The sequence below is a fragment of the Ictalurus punctatus genome, chromosome 20, assembly GCF_001660625.3.
Source record: "Ictalurus punctatus breed USDA103 chromosome 20, Coco_2.0, whole genome shotgun sequence".
NCBI lineage: Eukaryota > Metazoa > Chordata > Actinopteri > Siluriformes > Ictaluridae > Ictalurus > Ictalurus punctatus.
Window position 1 is genome coordinate 7,690,485 of NC_030435.2, and position 23,251 is coordinate 7,713,735.

At 36.7% G+C, this 23,251-nt stretch overlaps 1 protein-coding gene across 1 annotated transcript; it reads right to left on the minus strand.

Annotated features, from left to right (window-relative positions):
* Positions 1-2: 2 nt before the first annotated feature.
* cdyl (chromodomain protein, Y-like) lies at positions 3-15,531 on the minus strand. Its single transcript, XM_017496411.3, has 7 exons — positions 15,256-15,531; positions 9,580-10,306; positions 8,106-8,377; positions 7,647-7,819; positions 5,099-5,309; positions 1,356-1,499; positions 3-961 (listed from the first exon to the last, which is right to left on the minus strand). The coding sequence occupies exons 1-7, from the start codon at positions 15,280-15,282 to the stop codon at positions 806-808; spliced, it is 1,710 nt and encodes a 569-aa protein (XP_017351900.1). The 5' UTR covers positions 15,283-15,531; the 3' UTR covers positions 3-805.
* Positions 15,532-23,251: the final 7,720 nt, after the last annotated feature.

Genomic DNA, 23,251 nt, shown 5'->3' on the forward strand with positions numbered 1-23,251 from the left:
AGTAAAATCAGTGAAGTGTTTTATAGTAGAAAAATCTACAATAAGCTAAACGAATATTACCAGTCATGAGAAATTAAAGTGATTCTTAACATAATACACCACCTGGCGATTCAATTTACAATGAACCAACTGAAAGGGAAAACACACTGAAATTATTATCCAATTATTCAATAAATACTTAATACAGTTCATAAAGCATAAATAACTTTTTTTTAAACTAATTTTATAGTTGAAAGTTTAACACTGTTGGCTACCGGATTGAGATTCTCACATTGCTGGAAACGGGGTGCTGAAACAAGGATAATCGGTGAACATGATGGAATATAAGCACAGAACCTGCTAAAAAATTTTAAATATTTTCTCAAATCCAGCAGGAAGAAAACAAAAGTATTGTTTTCCTAAAGTTTCTTAAAGAAGATGAGTACTAAATGAACAAAAAATGGAGGGGGGGTGGGGGTGGAATCAGCTGCACAGAACCTGAACTGAGAGCCCTGTCTGGATGATTCAGCACATACTGCACATCAGTGTCATCAGAGGAAGTTGCTGTGTATTTATTTAAAAAAAAAAAAAAAAAAAAAACACAACCCCAGAACGAAGTACTCTGCAAAATTTACAGCCGAAATTGAAATCTTTTTCCTTAGAAAGGAAACATATTTCGACAGGTAAATGTATAAACATGGTCAATACTGAGATTTACAACTGCCATCATTTCAAATTCATGACTCCCGTCTTTCCCATCAGGCACTTGTGAACGACGTCCACTGTGTAATGGTGAGTGAATACATTTGTGTGTTCTTTTATTAACTCAGAAGTCATTCATCTTCTGCAGGTATTTCAGTATGGAGTCCATTCCCTGTGGGGAACCCCACACCCTCTTTAGTGCCTCACACTCCCTCTCGTTGGCCTGCTCCAGGGCGGCTCGGTTAACATTCCGCACCAGCGCTTTGGACTCCCGCAGAACCTCCAGAGTTGCCATGGTGGACAGCATCATCATGAAAATGAAGTAAAATAAAATACAAAAGGAAAAAAATATGACTTATGGATGTAGATGTACTGTGAAGGTTTACAAAAATATTCAGCAACTTTTAAAAAAAAGATACAAAGATTAAAATACTAAATACTCTTCTGGTTTAGGAAAAAAGCAGGGCAAAATAAAAATAAGTTTATTTTTCACACACATTATTTAGCAAAATTAAAAACTGAACGGAGAGAATGCGTCTTAATGCCAGTTATGCATGACTAATGGAATGCATTTAAAATGAAATATGAACTTGAGAGCATGCAGAATGTCACTGAAGAAAAAAAAAATTATAGAGAAAAAAAAAAAAAAGAAAAAAAAGAAAGTGATGACTTACAACTGAATTACAAGAGACTAGCTCTCTAATGCGAGCCATGACCTCCTGAGCGAAGGTCCCTGGCCATAGCACCTGGGATACCAGGCCTTTAGCACACGCCTCCTGGGCAGTCAGCTTTCTCCCACTCAGTAACATCTCATTAGCCTGAAAGAGAGAAGCAGTTTGTTTAACCTTAACTGAAAATGTATGATGGGTTTCTAAAGGAAGAAGAAAAAAGCAGAAAGACTGGTACAGGATAAAGTGGTGGCACAAGATTACTTTTTAATAGACTATACTTTTATGTGCAACTGTTTTAAGTGACTGGAAAGTAAAATCAGAATGACTTAATTCTGCTGTTTACCAACAAGGCAAACCATTAATTGGCTGTGTGGGGACTATTTACATCCATTACAAATATTTGTAAATACTGACATGCTACACTGAGTACTACAATTAAACTACAATTAAACAAGAAAGAACAATAGATAAAGTAAAAATGTAAGATAAAATCATTGCATTTATATTCAATAAACTAATTGATTAATTAATTAACCAATCAATCAATCAATTAGACTAACTTGCTTCTAAAATGCACTTAACGGGTAAATCCCATCAAATAAGTTTCTTAAAAGCTTTTATTAAAACAAACTATTATACGTAAAAAGAAATAAGCCCCTGGTGATTTTTAGGTTTCTAGATGTATACTGGGTTTGGAAAAGTATTCAGATCCTTTCTGTTTTTTTTGGAAACATCGTGTTATACTGTAGGTTTCATTTCAAATGGATTAAACTGACATGTTGTCCCCACTCTACACGCAATAAAATAACGAACAAAGCAAAAAAGTTTTTAGACACAAAAAAATAAATAAAGGCATATAAAAATTAAGAGTCTGTAAAAAGCATCTTTCCCAAACAGACTCAACAACATAAACATCTGTCCAAAACATTTACTACATTAAGTTTTTTATTATTATTGTTATTACCATCTCTTTTTACATCCCTGATTGTTCTAATTTTCTATAACTGACAGTATTCAGTCACTGTACTTCATTGTCTTTTCTTTTTTGGATAGCACACATTCTATATTTATTTTAAATATATGAGTATTAATATATCAACAAACGATATATCACAGTAGTATAAATAATGAAATGAGTTTTATTGTTTTAAAATAAATACGATTCTGAATAGTAAGAGAAAAGTAAAGATGCTTTAAATATTAAACTAAAACCATCAGAAGGTGGCTGGAAATAACTGTCTTCATGAATGGGTCATTGACTCACTTTCTCAAACAATTTGTTCAAAATAATAATTTCCAGGACAACACGATTTTTCCAGGACAATTTATGTTTTCTCTCATTTTCCATGTGTTTTCCAGGACTGGAAAATTGGTCATTAATTTTCCAGGATTTCCAGGACGTGTGAGAACCCGGATTCCTTCATCTGCGCAACTGTACGAGGTCTTTGTTGCCTTATTTTGCGCTTCACAACGTGCCACACATTCTGAATCGAAGACAGTTCAGGACTGCAGGCAGGCCATGTTAGCACCCGCACTCTGCTTACACAACCATGCGCTTGAAATCCAGGCAGAATGTGGTTTGGTGATGTCCTGCTCTTTATGGCAGCATATGTTGCTCTAAAATGTGTACATATCTTTCTGCATTAATGGTGCCCTCACAGAAGTGCAAGTTACCCATGCCATGGTCCTTTTCCTCTTTGTCCCGGGGAACACGACGGCTGTTTTGTCCAAAAACTATTTGAAATGTTGACTCGTTAGACAACAAAACATGATTCTACTGTGCTACTGTCCATCTCAGATGAGACCGAGCCCAGAGAAGTCGGCGGTGCTTCTGGACAGTGTTGATGTTTGGGTTCTGCTTTGCATAGTAAAGCCTTAACCTGTATCTGTGCATGCGGCAGAGAATGGTGTTGACTGAAAGGTTTACCAAAATATTCTCGAGCCCATGTCAGGATCTCCATTACAGACTCATGACGGTTTTTAAGACAGTGACGTCTGAGGGATCGGAGATCACATGCATTCAGAAGTGGTTTTCGGCCATGTCCTTTACGCACCGAGATTTGACCGGAATCCTTGAATCTTTTAATTATATTGTGCACTGTAAAAGGTGAAATGCCCAAAACCTATTGATTTGTCTTTGGGGAATGTTGTTCTCAAAGTTGGATTATTCGCTGATGCATCTGTTGGCAGATTGGCGAGCCTCGACCCATCCTTGCTCTTGAAGGACTAGGCCTTTTTGGAGGCTCCTTTTATACTAGGATTAGACAATTGCCTCACCTGCTTCACATCACCTTCTTATTTCAACTTGTCACATCGCTATTAGTCCTAAATTGCTCCTGTCCCAACTTTTTTGGAACATGTTACATGCATCAATTTCAAGATAAACATTAACCTTCAAAAAGACTATACAGTTGATTAGGTAAAACATCAAATACCTTGTCTTTATACGTTTTTTGTTTAAATACAAGTCAAAGTAGATTTACAAAATCACTCCTCTTTGTTTTTATTAGAATTTTCTATACTGTCCCAAGTTTTTCGGAATTGGGGTTGTACTTTAGACACAGCTGATGCTGACTGGGAACAACCAGCATCTTTTGTCCCACTCCATGTTTGATTTCCTTCTTGAAAGAAGTTTTATAATCCTTTCCATTGTTTCAACTGTCAACTCTCTTGTTGGCCATGTTTCCTTTCAAAAGTTCAAGGTTAAGGTCTGTAAGCACTCTCTTTTTACTGCAAACTAATTTGCATTTTTAGACTTGTGCTGATATTTGTTTTAGAAATGCAAATTACAAGGTGATTCAATACTTTTTTCTTCTACTTGAGCTGGAAAACAATATGCCATTCATTTATATAATTTAATTTAATTTGTTTGTTATGGTTCACAAAGCCAGAATGTTCAGCTGTTAAACAAAAGTTGTTTTGTATCATGTCTGTGATTTGCTTATTTGTTACGAAATAAAAAATCCGGGTGAACATCCTTCAAGTGTAGTGATCCCATAATTCTTGCTAGGGATTGTAGCCATAATGGCCTGACTGATGGGAGTATGTCTGAGATAGTTGTCCTTCTGGCAGGTTCTCACATCTCTGTAAAGGACTTCCAAAGCTCCGTTAGAATGGCCATTGGTGTCTTGGTCACTTCCCTGACCAAAACTCTTCTAGCCAAATCTACAGAGTGTTCCTTGGACTTCATGGTTTGGGTGCTGGTCTGACATGCACTGTGGATCCTTATACAGGTGCATCTCAAAAAAATGTGAAAAAATTAATTTCCCCCCAAATTTAATTAAAGGCTCAGGAAACCTTTGCAGGTGTTTTGAGTTAATTTGCTGATTAGAGCTCTTCTCAGGTTGACATTTCTCTATTATAAATTCTTTATTCTAATATTTTGAGATACTGGATTTATATATATATATATATATATATATATATATATATATATATATATATATATATATATATATATATATATATATATATATATATATATATATATTTCTCACTTTACAATTATGGATTATTGTACATACATTAACAGTAAAAAAAAAAACCTTAATTTAACCCATTAAATATAATCACAAAGAAAATGTGCCAAAGTTGAAGGGTCTGGATATGTTCCAAACCAAGTGCAGTTCTTTATACAGCAAGATATTTATATACACATACATCAAGTAAAGTGAAAGGGACAAGAATGAATTAATCAATCTTGCATTAATTATTATTTTTTTTCTTCAAAATGTATGCACACTCACCGATGCAACCCCCATGATGTGAGGAAACGTTACAGAGGAACACGCATCTGGTGTCTGGCCAAAGATGGCGTAAGGGGTTTGAAACCAGGCCTTCTCATTGGCCCAGATAACATCACAAAGGGGCAAGATGGAGGCTCCAATCCCAACAGCAGGTCCATTTACAGCAGCAATAATTGGTTTCTTGAATTGGAGAAATGTGTTCACAAATGCCCTGAGAATAGATCATTAACAATTAAATACTACAACTCAATTCAATTAACTAGTAACAATTCACTTAAGTAGTAATAGCTCTTGAAGACATTTGGGGGGTGATCACATACTTGTCTCAAACCACATTGTTTAGCTAATGACTCTAGGCTCAAAATACTTGTACTTTTGTTCCCTTTTTATAGACAAAGTCTAGACAGAGATTGTGGAAAATGTGTAATGATACTGACATGCGGTTTGGAGGCAACAAATATCCAAAAGTATTCACCTTACATCAGTGCAAAACCAAATAAGCAACAATTAGACCTTGGTTTCTTAAATACATTACAAGTATGTGGACACCTGACCACTGAACATTCTATTCCAAAATCAAGTGTGTTTATATTGAGTTTTCCCCCCTCTTTGCTGTTATAATAACCTCTTCTGGGAAGGCTTTCCACTCCATTTTGGAGCATGGCTATGGGGATTTATTGATTCAGCCACAAGAACACAAGAGGTTAGACAATGATGTCAGGTGAGGAGGCCCGTCACGAGTTACAATTGACCCCAAAGGTATTCAGTGGGGTTGAGGCCTGGGTTCAGTGTAGGACACTTGAGTTCTTCCACACAAACCTTGGCAAACCATGTCTTTATGGACCTCAATTTGTGCACAGGGGCATCATCATGCTGGAACATTTTTGGGCCACTTAGATCCGATGAAGGGATATTTTAATGTCTTCGTATGCTGTAGCTTTCTATACAATTGTGTTTTTTTGTGGCAACAGTTTAGGGAAGAACCACATATGGCTGTGCTGGTCAGCTGTCCACATACATTTGGCCCTATAATGAACATTACAACATTTTTAAATGCATCATGCTGTATTATTTCTTACGGCTGAAGACACTGTTTCCTTGTGAAATGGGTAGCAAAACAATGTTACATTGACAGTGTGCAAGATTTGTTAAAAAGGGAAAAATGGCATTGGGGCAAGGGAAGAAAAAAATAATAAAAATACTCAAACATGATGTTCCTGAGCTGCTGCAAATCCTGTAATAGTAATTCACAGTCAGAGCTGTCGGGTATGAATTAGTGAGAGTTCACGTCAAACACAAGCTCACATACATCCTACATCATCTCTCAACGCAGTTCAGCCAAAGACCTGCCCCCAAATTACTGGTAACAGCTTCACACAGGACCACAAGCATCGAGAGAGAGAGAGAGAGAGAGAGAGAGAGAGAGAGAGAGAGAGAGAGAGAGAGAGAGAGAGAGAGAGAGAGAGACTTTCTACAAGGCTTTGAGCTAGCAGCAAGCCAACTCATCATGACGGAGAGAAATCCTTCCTCTTCTGTCTAGACTATGTACATACCTGTTTCCACAAACATACAGTTAACCTCCTCTAGTGACTATAAGCAGTAGCGGTGGTGGACTATTGGCATAGTGAACTTAAATATCAGTTCTGTTTTCACTCTGTTCACATAATGCTTGAAATGCAGGTACTCCCATTCAGCCATTATTCCCTTGCTCTGCAGTGAATAAGACCAATTTATCAATCTTTGAAATGTATTTTCTAATACCTTAATGAAGACAACTAATCAATCTTTCAAAAAAATATTAAATAATATATTATTTAATTTTTTTTTGCTTGCATGCAGCAGTTACACTTCCGTTTGAACAAGCATTTTAATCTACACCAACTGCATTGAGGCATGTAAAACATGAGCCCTTGTATTGCTCTGCACTTGACCCCACAATCCCTGCACCCCTCTTTAGTCTTAAACCAATTTCTGCATTGCAAATTTCTTCGCCAGGGTGGAGCTAAATCAGGCATTTACGGGCAGTTTTGACGTGATGTGTTTCTGGTGGGAAATTACTGATTCAGTGAATAGCTAACTTTAGTCAACATGTTTCTTTACCTCACATACACCAAACTAGATAGATGGCTAATTTTTGCAGAACACTAAGTGCTGCTAGACTGTTACCTCATTAAATGGAATATTATTAGCAGGCTCATTTAGGTCATGTGTGATCCCTTGTTAGTGCCGCTAATCAATTGCTTTTATAAAAAAAAAAAAAAAAAAGAATGTGCCTGCATATATATATATTACTCAGTCCATACAGGATTTCATGGAGGTTTTTTGTGATTGTTGCAGCCAAAAATGCTACGTTTTTTTTCCCCAAAGTTTGCGATGAAACTTGCACTGTTTTGTTTTTTGTCGTTTTTTTTTTTTAAACAGAAAACTACTTGAATTGGTGAAATCGCAGTTGTACAAAATTGTCTTGTCTTTCGCAGTGATGTTTGTTGGTAAATGAGACCTTTTAGCTGTACTCTGTATTTCTGTTTTATGATAACGTAATTTTTACCTGATGGTTTCTGCCATTTTGATGCTTTCTCTTTTGCGATCATCCGTAAGTCGTCTGATTAAGTAGATGAAGTCCAAGCCAAAACAGAACACATTGCCAACTGCACTCAGTAAGACCAACTTGCTGTCGTCAGCTGACGCTGTTGCCATGGCACTCTGAACCTCCTTCATTACCTGCAGCATTCAGGTGTCAGAGAGCACTTAGCACTTGCTACCAAAACATGTTACAAACTCAATGTAGGCATGTGTGATAGAAATATGATGAAATAACAGCATACTGCATTAAATATGTAAACTATATTATCGTATATGTGACATCTCCAGATTGCCTGAAGGAATGCTAAATTTAAACAAACAGTTATACAATTTAACTTAGAAAATATAATTAAGGTTATACAGACACCCTGATTTGACACTTATGATGCAGTTCTCCAACTGTGTGTAACGTGTTTATACTCACATCAGGATTTAGTGAATTGTTCTCAGACGTCTTGGTAGAAAACAGAATGTGTGTGAAGCCATCCTGTTTCTTCACAACAATGTCTCTATAGCGATAAGCACTCTCCGTCTGACGAACGCTGAAGCGCAGGCGCTTGTCAATGGCAGAGCGTTCCTCAATCCTCCTTTTGCCTATTGCACCTGTTACACCCGAGCCAGCTGCCACTCCTGCTGTGCCATTCTGTACACTGGCTGATCCACTGGCTGATGAGGCCTCCATAAGTGTTGATGCACCTTTGACATAAATGATATTAATGCCAGTCTGTATTAACAGTAGCTCAACACACATTTACTTCGGTTAACATGCATTAGATATGTACATGGAGATGGATGGGGATTGATGGATGGTTAGATGGAAATGGAGATCGAAAGACATATCTGGAGATGGCTGATTGACATGTATAGGAATGGAAATGGATGAATGAGTATTGATGGAGGTTATTAAGCCCCAATGGGAAATATTCCCAGACTTGCCAACCCTGAAGAGGAACAATGCATTGTCCCCCCTAAAAGGAAGTGCATAACAGAACATTTTTACTAGCCCTTCTACATCGCTTGTATTATGTCCTTTACTGAAATGTGAGGTGGTTCCATTTTTCACTGTTGATCTGCTGCTGAAATTGTGATCGTTTAGTCAAAATGTTTCTTTTTCTTCCAGCTGAAATAGCACCTCTTAGTCATGCTACTGAAAATGGTCAAAAATGAATTTTTATATATATTATATTATATTATATTATATATATATATATATAAATATATATATATATATATATATATATATTATATTATATTATATTATATTATATATATATATATATATATATATATATATATATATATATATATATATATATATATATATATATATATATATATATATATATATATATATATATATATATATACACATACACACACACAATATATTTATTCATTTTATTTTTTATTCCACATGAATGAACTTAAAACTTACTTTGAAAGCAAGTCGAGATGAGCATACCAGTCAAAAGATTATTCATGTGAGACAGGGAGAAACGGGTGGGGCTTCCACAAGTATAACATAATGGACAACTCAAGTCTACTGATCTCAGAGTTCAAAACACCGGCACAGCTGTCATGTATTCCAGACAAACATGTCAATTGGCTCATCTGCCAGTTTTGTTGGGGCAAGAAGACGACTGCTGTTTTGGTGTATTATTGTATGATAACTTGTATTAGAGTAGTCTGATGTTAATATGCAGGTTGGCAGATCTGTATTTAGTCATGGCTTCTACATTTGAGATTGAAGAGTTCCCCAGAAAACAAAGCACAGTGGTGAACTTGCACTAGAGTGTTCAATGACTTGGCGAGTTAAATTTATGATGATTTCTATAATAAGCTGAACATCTTAAACACAAATACAGACAAAAACAGCTTTCACATCCAACATAACGTACCTTTACCGTTCAATGTGCGGACAGCAGCAGGTGTGATAGGAACTTGAGGTGGAGGCAGAGCTGCCTGTGTTCTGGGCCGTGTGCCCATGCGTGCCCGCTCCTGTCCAGGCACAAGGACATGTCCTGCAGACTTCTCCTGCACAGCCACTTCAGGGGGGACAGAGTCGGGCTCCTCTCCGCCCTGTTCCAGACTGTGTGCTGCCTCGCTGGGAGACTGTTCAGAGTCAGCTCGACTGTTCATCGGGCTTTTTGGCACTAAGATTTTGATTCCAGACTTCACCAGGTCCATACTACAGCGTAACGTGCTGGCGGTAGGAGTGGATAAAAAAGGCTGATGTTGTGTGTCTGCTTTAGCATCCAGGTCCCTGTTATCCAGTGCATTCTGTGGTGGCTGCAGTTGTTTTGTAACACTGGTGGAAGGCGTGCTCAGAGCAGACGCAGCAGTTGCACTGCTGTTGTGAGGCTGAGGCCTGTTCATCTGCTTGCGTGCATTGTTGATGGAGGTGTAACCCACAGCTGTGCTGGGAGACCTGCGTGTAGAGCGCACACTGGCCATGTCACCGGGCCGCTCACTGTGCTGACGATTAAACTCGTTTATAAACTCCATGCAGCTGATTAGATTAGATTCAGGCTCCCAAGTGTCTCCTTCAAAAGTATAGCCCCTCCAGCGAACCAAATACTCCATTTTACCTTTCTTGTTTTTACGTTTGCCAACAATTCTCTCAACCTACAGAGCATGAAAAAGGGAGGACACAAAGAATATTTTTATTCGTGCATAAATGTATACCTCTTGACAAAACAAGAGAATTATGAGAAGTGCATTTCCAAAAAACAGACATGAGCGTCAATATTTACCCAATTATAAGGTGTGTCTCTCCTCAGAAATGAACACAATACAAATGGTGGGCCAATGTCTTTTAAACACAAACACTAATGAATTTCCTTAGTGACAGTGTTTGAAAACTCATGCATCCCAAAGGTACGTTCTAAAGTACTAACCTGCTGGATTGTTAAGATTCTAGCTTGTCCGCACTTATGACTATTCATACCACTCTACAGAGACATACATGCATCACAGAATAGCTCACATCAGGCATTACTAGGCCATATTTCTGAGGCTTTTTTTCCCTGCTAAAATGTTCTCACCCTAAACAGGTGAACATTATTCGTTTGTACATTATTATTTAAAATCATCAGTAAATTTTATCATTCATTCTTCATTATTCAACTATGCCATAGTCTCTCCAAATTCAACCTTATACCGATTTAGCAGACAGATAGGAACCCTGAGGGATGCTGCTACTCTCTAATTCACTGTTGCCTTGGCTGTGCTACTCCATCTACATATCGAGAATAAAGACTATAATGATAGATGGAAACCACTGAAGTTGCTGGCTAAAAGAGTACCAAGATAAACATTAGGCCTTACTCAAAATACATCAGATACAGAGTGAAACAGTAAACAGCTAGGGTGAAAACGTCTCTCTACAATATGAACAGTAAGGACAGAAATTTATATGCTACTGCTATTCATGTGTGCTAAATAAGCTATTGCTTTTCACAATGAACAAACATGATGGGGCCATATAATAAAGTTTTCACTGAAAGCATTTCTTTAGTGTTTATTCAGTAGAGCAAATGGCTCTTATATTGACACACTTCAAGCTGACTAGTGTTCAAATCCACAATTCTATCAACTATGGAATGACAGATGCTTTAGTTTTTATTTGTACTGACTTGCTCGACTGGTGGTTTACACTTCACCTACACTGTGTGTTCACTGGGAATCTGGAGGAAAAAAAAAAAAAAAAAAGTGTACAATCCTGCAGGATTAAACAAGTCATTATAACGAACGACGGCTGTTTATAGAGCCTCACACTTTCTGTAATATATTTATATTAACACAATATTATGATTGTAGATTTCTGTACATAAAATCTATAGTAAATAAATCTATAGTAACGTGATCATTTTGCTGTGCGTGAAGTAAAAATTAAACATTGGAAAAACTTGCACAGAACAAATATCACCATGTCTCATCAAACCGATTCTGTCTACACAGACACCTCTCCACCATCCAATCAGCATCCGCCTGATGCATAGCACTGAAGAGACAACACATCGTTAGCTCGTGGGAGTGTGAGCTAGCATGTCTGTGTGCCACATTTACCCATGCATCACAATGCATTTTGAGCTGTATTGTTCGTTTAAGCTAGATGGAATTTTTGGCATACGTTATTCATGCTTTACTGTGAACTTATTTTGAAGATGGTACTAATGGTACAAAGGATGTGTCAAAATGTATTGGGTAAGTGGGGGGGGGGGGGGGGGGGGGGGGATGGTCTTGAGCTGCTCGCAGTCAAGTGATAATCCTGCATTAGCAAATTTAAATGCCTGCACCATAGGCCAAGCACAGAAACATCAAACATAATCATACCTGAAAATGCAGCAATCGACTAAAATGTATATAACTCAAGAAAAAGTTAAACCTCCATAACCTGGCATTCGTACTCAAACTCAGGACAGTCTCATCAACCAAGAGTTCAGCAAGTAACTTCAAATCAACATGGCTGCTCAGAACATCAACACTAAACGAAGTAGAACATTTTAACTTTAAATGAGTTATGCTTTATATACACAATTTTTTTGCTTTAGATCAATCAACATACAGACATAGTCGCTTATTACAGTGATTTTCAAAGTGGGGGCCGCCAGGGGGCGCCCGGGGGACCTCAACAATTTGGTGTGAAAAATAAATTCTCACTCTCAGACAACACACACACACACACACACACACACACACACACACACACAATCAATTCCTAATGTAATGTAATGCAAAGAAGTAAGATGTAATTATTAATAAAAAAAAAAAAAAAGAAGGGGGGATATATTCAGAAGTCTGTATTTTTAATGTGTTTTAAAGACATCTTGCAAAAGGGGGGCCTCGGTCAAATGTTAATGCCATTTGGGGGGCCTTGCCCTGGAAAAGTTTGGGAACCATTGGCTTATTAAATCTATAACACTGCCTATACAGATCAGTGTTGAGGAGGTAAATATACTTTAGGTCAAATGCACAATGATTGAATTTGACATAATTCCGAGGTCTGACTTTCCACTTTCGAAACGAATGCAGCACAAGACACGAAAGAAGTCCAGCTACGTAGTGACAGGCAGAAGCCACAGCCAATCAGAAGAGCGGGATAGCATGAGAATGAGAGTGTACCAAAGCAAACGATAGTAAGATTTTAGCTCTTCTCTTGGTGAACAGGAAAGGTATTGAATTGTTCTCTAATTCATTGTAAGAGAGTCAAAGTTAGATGGCAATGGCATCAACCTATTCATCCCTACTGATTTTTACTGTTACACAGTTATAACCAAATTCAGGTTCTTCCGCTTCTGAATATAAGCTTGAGCGAATAGGCTGCCGTTTACAGCAGAAAACAGGAAAGTGCAGGTTTAAACAAATAGTTGCTTAGAAATAAGCTTGACCAAACAGAATTCGATTCGACTTTACCTCAGGCAACAGCAGCCAAATGTGCATTTCTCATTTTCTGCAAAAGCAATGTTTCTCAAGCCTCCGCAACCAGGCCAAGTGCCTGGTAAAACATCGAACTAAAAAACAAAAAAAAGGACCACTAACACAGGTTATGAAAATAAAAATGGAGAGGAAATTTATCCCTACCTGGAGAGATGAATCATGTTCATGGCTCCATACACTTGCTGTAATGTTACCATAAACACTGTAGCTTGCTACATCACTACACAGTGGAAGTTTACTTTTCTGCCGCAGAGAATCGAGTTTATTGCATCTGAACTATTAAGTTCTCATTTGTAATTTTAGACAACATAGAAACAAACTCTGACATGTTACGTTAATGTAACTCTTAGTCAATTTAAAGCAACTTGTTATACAACTACAAAAGTAGCTACTGTAATATTTTTATTCTAAGAAAGTGAGAAGTATTCCTCTCTTACAGCTCATGTTCATTACTCAAGGGGACAAATGCCACTGATATTCACACAAGAGTGAGTCTCACAATTATGCCAAATCCCCAATGACATCCTAGTAACAATCTACAGTCACTAAAGAGAGTGGGTTTTTTGTGTGTGTTTTTTTGGCATTACAGCACCTATGTTGTCCAATATGTGTTCAACAGTAAGTACTGGGGATGCATGAAATTACCCGGATGTGTTCTTGATTTTGAGGCAGCATCGGATGCAGAACTGAGCGCACCAAACCTGCTTGAAGTCCCAGAAGTCATTGCGGCAATACAATAGTGGATGTCAGAAGCCTGACCCATACCTGTAGTTTTCACATCTATTTAACAACAATAATCTAAATAAATCAAAAGTATACATCTAAAAAGAATGATATATATATATATATATATATGATTCTTGAAGTGTCAAATTTATCCCAGAGAAGTATTTTAATTAAACTAAGCAAGCTTCCATCCTGAGGTAATGGTAAATTCATTTGCTTACTTTTTAGTCAATGTGAGGTCGCAGTTGCAAAGGGAGAGCTTACTACATTAAAACATGCTTAATTAACTTTTGGTTAATCAGCCATTTAACAGTAAATCTATTAACCAGCTGAAACAAACATATTACTTAGTGAGCACTGAAGAGATGAGGACCCTGTCCCACTACTAGAAATGTGCTGGGATGGTCCATTGCACAACAGGAAACTAACTATGTGCTCAACAGATTATCACTCAAGATGTACAGTTGTTTTTGTTGTTGTTTTTTAAACATGAGAATTAACTAATTACGTGTAGCCTAATATCACTTTTAGGACACATTTAGTTAGTTGATTTGTTTATTACTTTTTTTAATTTTTTTTTTTTTTTACATACATGATTTTAAAACGTGTTAAATCCAGATGTGTACAAATGATGTGGATTTATTTCTAGTCCTTTTTCTTACATCAAACAGCAGAAGAGTTACTTAGCTAAATGTTGTTGTTTTTTAGTATTTTTAGAAAGCCAGATTCAACCAGTACATAACCAAAAGCGAATCTTGAAAACTTATAAATATTTTGCTTGTTTCCATTCAAAGCCTTTTGTTTTCACAGCCTTAATGAGGACACAATCTAATTTATACATCATACTGTAAGCTATAGAAGTCAAAAACTATATGCATACAAACACTACCTCAAATACATCTCAGTAGACTTAAAAAAAAGTGTACTGGGATATAATTGGCTACGATACTGATATTACATAAAAATGTCCATTAGGAAGCAAAAAGTAGGAGAGCCATCCTGGTCAGAGAGAGAGAGAGAGAGAAAAGAAAACAAAGAGGGACGTACAGAGAAGTATTTTCGGTCACCAGGGAAACCTTCCACGTTAAGTGCTGTAGCTATCTTATTCCAACACATTTTTACTTGAAATTAAAAGCTAAGAGCATGCTTAATGACACATACATCTCAATCATAATACAACAACAGCAACAGCAACAATAATAATAAATAATACAGGTACTCAGGAAGCAACGTGTAGGAGCTACAAAACAACTAGCCACGGCTAGCAAGCCACCCATTTACTACAAGATCTATCGCTTGTTATACAGCTAGCTGCCCAGCTCACTACAACACAGTGCATTAACGGTGATAACGATAAAGACTGGCAGTGCATGAATCGCTACAGTGGCTGTTATTTGATCAGGACTTACTTCATACAGCTCCTCTGTGGCCATCATGGCCTGGTAACTCTCGATGCTGGAGTAATCCGATTGGAAGCCTTTCTCCAGTTCAGCTCTGTTTCTGGCCTTGTTCTTCAACTTTTTCCTTAGGACCGACTTAATACACGGCAACACGTCTTCTCACTAATTACCATACGAAAAGATTTGATCCAGACTAGTAGTGACAAACTTAAAATAGTGTTTCTAAACTTCGGAGGCAATGCTGTACGACAAAACGCTTCGAAGTCAAAGTGAGGCGGTCACGTGATTATGACGTTCCTACGTTTGGTCAACTGGCGTCTTACTTTAAATCAACTTTAATTGGTTTAAATTAATCACTTTCTTTTTGCTTAAACAATAAATACACTATTACATTAAGATTGTCAGTCCTTATATTATAAACTTATTAGGCTACCAAAAAAACGTAGCTTTGTTTTCGTTGTTAGCTCAGCGTGAGCTTGGGTGATCTGGAATTATTTTGGTAAAGTTTTATTTCTCCAAAATTTTCTGTCCTCGTGCCAATATTTAATAATGAGCGATTAAGCATTTTTTTTTGAAAAATATTTTGTTAAATGACATTTTATATATATATATATATATATATATATATATATATATATATATATATATATATATATATATATGTGTGTGTGTGTGTGTATATATATATATATATATATATATATATGTGTGTGTGTATATATATATATATATATATATATATATATATATATATGTGTGTATATATATATATATATATATATATATATATATATATATATATATATATATATATATATATAATTATTATTATTATTACATATGTGTTTTTGAGAATGTGGTCTGAAAGTGAAGTGAAGTAGGCCTATTGTAGTGTAGTCATATTTAGGCCTCGTCAGATGGCATATATATATAGGGCTGTAGAAAATGGGAGCAGTGGCAGAATGGTCATGTCCAACAAACCACACAGAGCTGGGATCACTTCTTGGTTTTACTAGCTATTACAGATGATCTGTAAATATTCTTTTTCAGGTTGCATCCCTATTGCATGCTTTGTCTGCCTCTGCCTCTCCAAAATAAAAATAAAAAATCTCAGAACCCATAAAGCATAAAAATTCAGAAGAATGGTGCCCCCCAAAGATACACACAAACCAGGGATTGCTTTGAGGCTGAAGTAAACTGCTGCCTATGTATAGTATATATTATGAGACAGAGTCAGACAACCACTCAGAGCATGCCAGTACTGGGTATGTGTTATGTGTCCTGATGTTTGACCACAGGAAATTGATGATGTGCTGGGAACAGATAACAGTCATTTCCCCGGTTGAATGGATGAATGGGCGCTGGAGCAAAGAAGTCACCCACAAGGTGCTTATCATCAAGCAAGAGAACTAATAGAGTATACAGCAGAACTTTAAAAAAAAAAATGCTGGACTATTGTAAATATCAATGCATTCAAGGGAGGCATAAAATATAATATCTTTGGATGTCTGGAGCAGCATGCAGAGAACAATAGGTGTTACAACAGCAGGGATGCTTCTGATGAGAAAGTGGAAACCCTATGGCTTGTACATCAATCCTTTAGTAGGAGGTTAGATGGGGGGGGGGGGGGGGGGTCAAAGCTAGTAAGGTATGTAAGGAGGATCTAACAATTAGTGTCATGCTTTTGGAAGAAGGAGATCTTTTGGGGCAGAGTGTCATTGTATCTCAAGATACATGCTATATCAAGTACAACCACACTGCTCTAGCAATCAGACATGAAGAAAGCACCAAATGTTTTTTTCATCTACTCAGATCAGCTGTTGATTAGAGGCAGAGAATTGAAGGTTGAACTGAGGCTTTAATAGTTGCCCACACTATTTATTTGTGTAAGTGGCTCTTAAATATATTGTGTCTGAGCTAGAAGCAAGTTTAAGTAGTTTAAGGAGTTAGATATCCTTCAGGCCACAAGTAATACAGTCCCCTCTGAAACTATTGGAACAGCAAGGCCAATAAATTTGTTTGTGCTATACACCAAATAAATTTGCATTTGAGTTCAAAAGATGGATATGAGACAAGAGTTTAGGATTTCAGCTTTTATTTCCTGGTATTTATCTACATGTGTTAAACGACAAAAAACATAGAACCTTTTGTATCAGACCACCCAATTTTTAGGCAAGCAAAAGTATAGTAACATATATGACTTGAAGTAAGTAAAAGCAAATAACACTTAATATTTGGTTGCATATACCTTGCTTGCAGTAACTGCGTCAAACCTGTGACTCACTGACATCCACAAACTGTTTATTTCTTATTTTTTTTATTCTTTTACAGGCGTTTACTGCAGCCTTTTTCAGTTATTGTTTGTTTCGGGTGGTTTCTCCCTTCACTCTCCAGGAGATGAAATGCATGCTCCATTGGGTTAAGGTTTGGTGATTGACTTGTCCAGTCTAAAATCTCCCACTGTTTCCCCTGATATAGTGCTATGCTGAGTTGGCAGTGTGTTTTGGATCATTATCTTGCTGCATGATAAAGTTCGTCTCAATTAATTTGCATGTATTCCTGTGTAAACTGGCAAACAAAATGTTCTAGTAGACTTCATTCTGTGAATGAATTATGCTGCTACCATCATGAGTTACATCATCAATAAAGATTAGTGAGACTGTTCCACCATGTTTCACAGATGAGGTTATATGTTTTAGATCATGAGCAGATCCTTTCTTTCTCCACACTTTGGCTTTTTCATCACTTTGGTAGAAGTTAATCTTGGTTCCAGAAATTTTGTTGCTCATCTCTGTATTTCTTTGCAAATTCCAATCTGGCTTTCAGATTCTTACTGCTGATGAGTGCTTTGCATCTTGTGGTTTGGCCTCTATATCTCTACTCTCAAAGTCTTCTTCAAACAATGGATTGTGATACATTCACTCTTGCCCTATGGATGTTGTTGGTGATGTCAATAAATGTTATTTTGGGGTCTTTCTTCACAGCTCTCACAATGCTTCTTTCATCAGCTGTTGTTGTTTTCCTTGCCTAACCCATTCAGTGTCACCTGTTTTTTTTATTTATTTATTTTTTTTTCAGGACATTGTTGTATTGGCTATGCCCAATGCCTCTGATTGATTTTCCCTCTTTTCTCAACTTCAAATTGGCTTGCTTTTCTAACATAGACAGCTCTCTGAACAACAAATGCAATATTCACAGGTAAAACTGAAGGCTAAAACCAAGAGTAGATGTTCAGAGCTATTTATTGTTTAAACAATCAATCTAACAGGACACACCTGGGTAACAAGAAACAGCTGTCAGTCACACGTTCCAATATTTGTACTCACTTACAAATTGGGTGGTCTGACATAAAAAAAGTGCTATGTTCTATGTCAATTAACAAATCTGCATGTAAATATTAGGAAATAAAAGCTAAAATTCTAAACTCTCTTCCCATATTCATATTTTGATCTCAAACCCAAATGTCTTCAGTCTACAGCAAAATTATTTGGCCTTGTCATTCCCATAGTTTCACTGGGGACTGTATATGATTTTATGGTGTTTGCCAGCAATTTTTTTCCTTCAGCTGTGTGAGGGAAGTTTTATGGTATGGTATTTGGCTATGGATGTATTTATGGTACCCAACTACAAACATTAATGGCAGTGCCCAGGCAATGGCATGAAATGTAGATTATTTATTTTGAACAGTCCAATGATTCAGAATAAACTCAGACAGTATGTGACTTGAAGCTGTTTCACTATGTGGAAGAAAGCCGTATTCCAGCCTTTTGCTGTTGATTGATTCAATTGTAGCTTGGTATATACATGCCTTTAACTTGAATCCTGATGCATCATTCTTGGATGTTGACATCATGCTTGCCTTAAGTGAGTGTGCTTAAACAGAATGAATGATTTGCGTTCATTTAATGTTCCCAATTAACATTGCCCAAAAAGTACTTTTCATGGTAAAATTATTTTTTATTGGATAAGTCTTGGGGTAAACTCCTTAGAGCATTGGAAGAAGAGAGATTTCAGCACAGTGCAGATGTCCTCTGCTTCCTTTTCTGGCTAACTTACCATATTAATGTGTAGTAAGTCAATATTTCCCCAGTGGTAGCCAAAACTCAAGCCTATCCAACATAGTTTAAAGGTGTTTCTGGGAAGGGCTGTAATTTATTTCACAGTACACGTCCACATTAATAAACTAGCTTTGGAGGTCTTATAGCAATAAATGGTATTCAGAGGTGTAAGTAAAACCTTTTAATCCAGATTTGCTCCTTATGTAGGTAAATCAAGATTCTCACTTCCACGTCCACACTTTCAACAGATTCAGGTAGCTAAATTTCTGAAGTACTTTTGCAAGAAGCAATCTCCCACTTATCATAACATCAAGATGAAAATTTATTTAATTGCAAGGATTCTTCCATGATTCTGGGTGTCCATGATGATATGCCAGCTGGGAATATCATCATGGAAATGTACTGCCCTCTATTGGCCCTGTATTTCTACAGCTCTTTTAAAAATATGACAACATGCACTTTGCATGATAGCATGGTGCTTTTTTGCATTTTCACTACGGTATAACATTTAATTAACAATGGATTAGCAGATTATTTGACCAAGTTTCCATTTACTTTTAAGTGGGTTCAGAAACTATATACAGATGGAATATCAAGATGAACATTTTCTACTAATGTATAGAGTTCTAAAAATTACAGGAGTTCCTGAACTGAAATATGTTCGTCTTTTGCACATATCCCAACCACAGTTAAAGTTATTCCTTCCTTATCCATGCTGAGGTGGTGTGATATAGCCAAAAGTGGATTAATTTCATATAACCACATGGTCTGAAGTGTTATTCCATTTATACCAAAGCAATTCGCCAATGATTGCAATGTTTCATTTATTAATGATAATAAACTCTCTCAAAATTTTTTAAAACTTGTGACTTTACTAAGAAACCAGAAAGTGTAAATTCCTCTATCCTGAAGACTTTCTGGTGCTGGGAAACTCTGAAAAACACTGTGACTGTTACAAAGTGCGAATACTTGAGACTCCTTCTATAAATGTTAAATATACATCTTCCAACAAAAACTGTCACCATGTCAACTATATATGTTTTTCTTTGTTAAGCAAAATGTTTATTTAATATGTTTTTTTTTTAAAATTAGTCTTAGACTATGTGGAACGTCCATCATACAAGTCTCTTTGTATGAGCGGTTACTAGAGAAACAATAACATTTTAGAATGATCTCATTAACTAATATAAACCTATTATTAAAGCCAGAACTACTGTATGAGCCATTAAGGTATACAAAAATAATGCACATCTTCTGATTCAAGAATGTAACCTGGTTATGGCATTTTAAAGTCTAGACATTTAAAGATTTAATTTTAGCATCACAGTGGTAGAGGTGCATGACAGATAGTATCAGATTACAAGATGAATTGATTAGGATTATGTCCGTTTTGCACATGCTTAAAACACCTGATAAAAAGTTACCCAACATGATCCTCGGAGGAAGACAGCAAAGACAAGGTTAAAATGTAAATACAAAGCATTTTCACATTGTCATAATATATATATCCATCCATCTTCTATACCACTTAATCCTTTTCAGGGTCATGGGGAAACCTGGAGCCTATCCCAGGGAGCATCGGGCACAAGGCGGGGTACACCTTGGACAGGGTGCCAATCCATCGCAGGGCACACAAACACATACACACCTTCACACACCCATTCATACACTACGGACACTTTGGACATGCCAATCAGCCTACCATGCATGTCTTTGGATTGGTGGAGGAAACTGGAGTACCCGGAGGAAACCCCTGCAGCACAGGGAGAACATGCAAACTCCACACACACAGGGCCACGACCCTGGAGGTGTGAGGCAAACGTGCTAACCACTAAGCCACCGTGTGCCCCATAATATATACATATATATATATATACATACATATACATATACACACACACACACACACATATATATATATATATATATATATGGTTTCTTAAAGTTGAGGACTCAAAATATATTAATTATAATATATTTTGAGTCGTCAACTTTAAGAAACCATATTAATATTATATTAATATTCCCAACTATTTTGGGAAAGGACACAATTTTTCAGCTTTTTTAAATTATTATTATTTTTTTAACGGTTTGACAGAATTCATCCACTGTAACACCCAAAGGGCTTTTTCCAGACCACTATACATATTGGTAATATTTTACAATAGTATGCCACAAAAACATACAGTGCATAAATACTTTAACTAATGCTTGTACAATAATGTACAGATGAAATTATAAAATGAAGTGTCTATTTTAACAGTCAGCTTAGTCATATATGAATATTGATTAATAATGGAAATCTTGGCATTTTGTTAATTATAACTGTGGATACCTTACTATCACACCTATATGTGGTTCTTCCCTAAAGGCAAAGTTTGAAGCACATAATCATATAGAATGTTTTTGTATTACAATTTCCCTCCACTGTAACTAAGCTTGGTCCATAAAGACATGGTTTGTCTAGGAAGAATGGAAGAACTTGAGTGGCCTTCATAGAGCCCTGACCTCAACCCCACTGAACACCTTTGGAATAAACTCAAAAGAACCTGAGAACTTGAGTTCTTCCAATCAACCTTGTTAAATCATGTCTCCATGGACCATTCTTTGTGCACAGGGGGATTGTTAAGATGGAACAGGGCTGGGCTTCTTCATTCCAGTGAAGGGAAATTGTAAAGTTACAGCATACATAGACATCCTACACAATTGTTTGCTTCCAACTGTGTGGCAACAGTTTGGGGAACCACATATGGGTGTGATGTTCAGGTGACATTTGACATACATAAAGCTTGAATGAGTGGTCACCAGTATCCCACAGCAATATTAGCTGTCCAGCCTGGCCTCCAGCCAAACGTGAGAGAACTGAATTTGTCTTAGGTGTGATCCGCTTGTGGACCTAGCTGACTAGAATTTCTCATTACTCAGTATTTTCATATTTAGTGTGTTAAATATCAGTCTATACTTTTATATTTTTGTCATAACTGTTGCAGCAACAGCAAACAAATGGTATCAACCAATCTTCTATGGCAGTGCTCTATAGAATTGTTTCTGAATAGAATTGATTTTCTCTAATATTACAAAACAAATAACTGTATATGAAATGGAATAAAAAATTATATACTGTGATGCTGGACCTCAAATTGAAGCACTGCCTCACCCAAGCTCTGAACAGCACCATGGACAGCAATACAAACATTAGCACCAGCACACTGACCAGAGGCATGACACCTTGGTAGGCCTTAAGCAGAGGTCATACTCATAAAATAATAGTAACATTTTTTTCCTTTTCTCCACATTAAGCCCACATTTGCTTGAGTAAATTTTAATGACACATTTTCTACATTGCACACAAACGTTGTCAGTTATAAACCAATATCAAATAATTGGCGTCATCACAATGAACTTTGTGTGATTTGTTGATGAGCCAGCTGACAACTGCCGTGGAAGCTTTCACAGTCCCATACGACAAAGAGAACAGAGCAGTGAAGACCCTGAAGACTGTGAAAGTAAGGACATGAAAGTAAGCTTATATTGAATGTGACAAGAGACTGGTGACCAGTGAAACTGATTAAGAAAGATCAAACCTGTGCTGTGTGATAGTGATCAGTTTGGTTCTTACTTCAGGTAGTATTTTCCCTACTTGACCTAGTGCTCTTAAATGCTCCAAGTATTCTGTACTAAACACTTACACAACCCTTCATTCTGGAACTAGGTGAAAACTATGAACGGCTGTGTGTAGGGGAATGCTATTATAGTTCATTCATTTTACCAAGTGATTTAAGAAATCAGACATCTCCAAAACCCTGAACAAGAGTTCTCCAAAAGTCTGAACAAGGAAGACAAATAGTTTCTGCTTTGCAGAACTTAGTGATATTATCCATCACATTTAAAACGTTCCCTGTGCTTCATCCTCTTTCATTCCTTTTTTTTTTTTTTTTTTTTTTTAA